Source organism: Lygodium microphyllum, chromosome 10 (assembly GCF_053477565.2).
Source record: "Lygodium microphyllum isolate KBCC chromosome 10, Lygodium_microphyllum_v1.1.10, whole genome shotgun sequence".
Lineage (NCBI taxonomy): Eukaryota > Viridiplantae > Streptophyta > Polypodiopsida > Schizaeales > Lygodiaceae > Lygodium > Lygodium microphyllum.
In genome coordinates, this window is record NC_141144.1 from 17,461,348 (window position 1) to 17,465,085 (window position 3,738).

General features: G+C 41.2%; 1 protein-coding gene across 2 annotated transcripts; it reads right to left on the bottom strand.

The window, feature by feature from the left end:
- Positions 1-1,155: 1,155 nt before the first annotated feature.
- On the bottom strand, positions 1,156-3,009 carry LOC148029749 (uncharacterized). 2 transcript variants are annotated; one of them, XM_087686062.1, is made up of 2 exons: positions 2,540-2,743; positions 1,156-2,446 (listed from the first exon to the last, which is right to left on the bottom strand). In XM_087686062.1, exon 2 carries the CDS (start codon positions 2,343-2,345, stop codon positions 1,668-1,670), a length of 678 nt encoding a protein of 225 aa, XP_087542188.1. In that variant the 5' UTR covers positions 2,346-2,446; positions 2,540-2,743; the 3' UTR covers positions 1,156-1,667. The 2 variants fall into 2 exon arrangements, with proteins under 2 accessions (XP_087542188.1, XP_087542187.1); XM_087686061.1 differs by adding an exon at positions 2,808-3,009 and having other exon boundaries at positions 1,157-2,692.
- Between the last annotated feature and the right edge of the window lie 729 nt (positions 3,010-3,738).

Here is a 3,738-nt window from a genome sequence, read left to right on the forward strand (position 1 = left end):
AAGTGCCGACAAATAAATATAGTTTTACAAAATCCATTGTAAAACCTCATGGAATCCACCGTGGAATATGCCTCCTGGCATCATAAAGAACCTAATGCAAGATTGCTATTGAAGGTAGAGGAGGTGTGGAAGAGAGAGGACCCTCGAGCCACAATAAGCACATGGAAGAGACGCCTTAAAAATGCATTCCATGCGACTCTCATTCAGAATTAACATCATGTTCTAGAGAGAAGCTACTAACAGACTCCCAACTAAGGATATGCTACCAAAGTTTAGCAATGTCTCACCACTATGTGGGAAAGAAGCGAAAAGTGTTAAAACATCTTTTTTGGAATTTTATTGAGTCAAAGGCATTATGGAGGATCTTAATTGATGGGATGGATAGACTTAAAGTGCATGGGTTGTCCACTAGAGGTAAATGCTATTGGGGACTAGGAAAATCTCAATGAAGCTTCGGATAAAGTTTGGTCCATATTAAAATGTATTGCTCTCTTGGTCCATATTAAAATGTCTTACTCTCTTGACAATTCGATTAACAATGAACAATGCTACCTTTGGGAGTGCAAAGTTTCCAAAATGAATATTAACATCACAAAGAAACAATGTTTTCAACACTATCCATAGTGATTTGAGTAAGCTAGCTAGAAAGGATGAGGCTTATAAGCTAAATTGTAAGTTGCTCAAAAACATGTTTTGAAGTTTGATCTTGTCTTGGCCTCTTTGGCAATGTGAATATTACTTGCTTAACACAATACCACATTATTTATTTTTAAAAGGTACATAAACACTTCGAATGACAAAGTAGACTTAGAAAGCCAACCTATAGCAAACATAATTAATGCACTACAAGTAACACAAAAATGATCATGTATATGAGTCTTTTCCATTCCATTTTGCATATAGTAAACATAAATCACATGTAATAAAACAATGCTTCAATTTAGAATTAGCACATCTCACATTTATCAGTTTACAACCTTTCTATATTGAAGATAGAGAATTAACTAATATAATTAGAGCACATGGATTTGAGTGAGGTATCTTAGGTGAAAGATTAGAGAGTCAAAATACAGAAGATAGAGAATTAACTAATATAATTAGAGCACATGGATTTGAGTGAGGTATCTTAGGTGAAAGATTAGAGAGTCAAAATAGACTTAATTATAGACAAAGTATAAAATTGGTAAATGAGCCAAAAGCATTTGTATGTGAGAAAAGTCCCACCTCAATAGTCCCTCATTATATGCCTATAACAAGATGGTCTATGTACAGGTTTGAGCTTCAATAAAGCTGGACAATTATAGGACCTCATTGGATATACTCTTTACAAATATATGAAATGATGGCGATGACGGCCTACTTTAAGAGTTCAAGCCTATCCTAAGGAAAGTTCATATTCGTAGATTCCTCAATAAGTATTTGTGAAGAAAGTCTCACAATTTGTGACCCTCAATAAATATTTGTGAAGAAAGTCTCACAAATTGTAGACCCTCAAATAAATAGGGGTGAAGAAAGGTTGACAATGATAAATCCCTCATTAGAAATGTGTGACAACAAGAGTTTAAAAGTCTTACAATTGTGGGCTGTTGAGAAGATGTGTGTGTGAAAATATGTGAAGAAATTCTTTGAAGTGTAGACCCTCCTCAAACATGTTATGATAACATGGTCTAGCTTGAGTTTAAGCCAACCTCTTCAAAGTCATGGACGCGGCAAGGGATAAAAAGGGCGCCCGCCTGTTGGAAGCCAAACTCGCGCTCGGTGGCCGCGAGGAAATCTTGGAACAAGGGGTGGTTTAGGAAAGGGATGGGGATAAGGAAGCGTTGGTGCTCCTCCCCCACATACACGGGCACAAACCCCTTGGGCACCGTGCCCTTTCCGTGTCCTCCCTTGCCATGCAACCTGGCCAGAACGTCCAAGGGGCTTCTTTGGACCTTCAATGGCGGATGCAGGTTCAAGCGTGACCTTCTCCTTGGCCTTCTTCTTCTTCTTCTTCTTCTTCTTCTTCTGTGCAAGAACCAGCACCGCAGCCGCGCTCCCACGCACCATAGCCACCGCCACGTCCTGCGCAGCAGCGCAGGATGCGACGCCACTCCGCCGCTGCGCTGCAGGATGCCCTTGCTCTTCCTTTTGATCAACCCTGGCATCTTGAACTTTCGCCTGATAAAGCCTGCCAGAGATGCAAGCCTTCTTTTATGGCTTCCTGGTGCCAGTCCATTGGACCTCAAACCATCAGACCTTCCTGATGCAAATCCATCAGAAACGAGGCAATCCCGTTCAGAATCAAACAGAGGACGATCTTCCCTCTCTGGTGCATCAAAATAAGTGTCATGCGTCTCCATGGCCATGGTTTACCTCTACCTATACAAAACCGAGAGCTCCTTCTCAGGCATAGCCACATATGATCATCGATTGAAGCTTCTCAGGCATAGCCATCTATGATTGTCTCCTGCGGCAGGGCAGACATGAAAGCAAAGCTTCATCAGAGCCGCTGCAGATGACCGTCTTCTCGCGAACAGGACAAACGTGGAGTAAAAATAACCTGAGACTCTTTAAAGAATTCTTTAAAAGAGAACATAACAGGGTGTGTAAACGGCCAAAGAATGACGGAATCAAAAATCAACAGATGGGCCGGTGCTCCTTCTCCGCCATAGACTGTGTCTCCTCAGGCAGGGCAATAAACATGTCGCAAAAGCTGAAACGAATTTGTCAGAGAGAGAGATCAGAGAGAGCTCAGACAAGCTATCGAGACCTGGCAGCTTTAACGCGGGGACTCAGTACTCGGGAGGACCATCTATGAAGCTTCGTACCTTCACTTACGTATGTCTTCCTCTCTCTGTCTCTCTCTGTTGTCTCTCTCTCTCTCGAGTCTCTGTCTCTCTCTGTTGTGTCTCTCTCTCTCTCTCTCTCTCTCTCTCTCTCTCTCTCTCTCATCCATGCGTGATGCGATTCTCCATCACTGGAATATACGAAACACCTTGTTTACCCGGTGTTGTTGCAACTCGCACAAGACGAAATAGAGCATTACAACTCCGACTCTTAAGCGTGCTCTTCTTACGCGCCTCACACGCCCTTTTGTGACAATCTTTGTGGGTTCCTAAGTAGTGTAGAAACACCTCGTGGAAATGTGAAAAAAAGTAACGGTTTTTCTACAGCAAAACTCGCCGTGCAAAACCCCTTTTGTTATCCACAAGGATACGTTTTGACATCCACAAGGATACATTTTGACATGGTCCTAATTTAGGGTGTAAGTACAACACGTGGCGCGATCCCATGAGTCCCCCGACTAATTTTTGGTTACATGTTGTTCATCGCATAATTTGATAAATTAACATCCCATCGAACATTTGTATTTCAACAAAAGAAACCATGGACAAAGTCAGATCTCATCAATGCCATGAGGTCTCTAGATCACATCCAATTTAAATCAAGCTTATTTCCTTATTTAGCATAGCATGAAGTTTAAACGTTGGCCACTAAATTGTGACCATATTCATGTGTCACATTTTGATTGATAACATCAAAGCAAAAGAAATGCTATAATGCATGTGGCAAAGCTCCAAGCAAAGCATTTGATACCATGTGGCAACATGCTAAATGAAACATCGAAAACACAAAAGCAAATCAAGAAAAACTAAAGGCAATCATATATAGCAACATCATTTGCTCATCTTCATGTCAAATATACCTAGAGCCAATGATTGCAAGAAAAACCAAAGGCAATCATATATAGCAGCATCG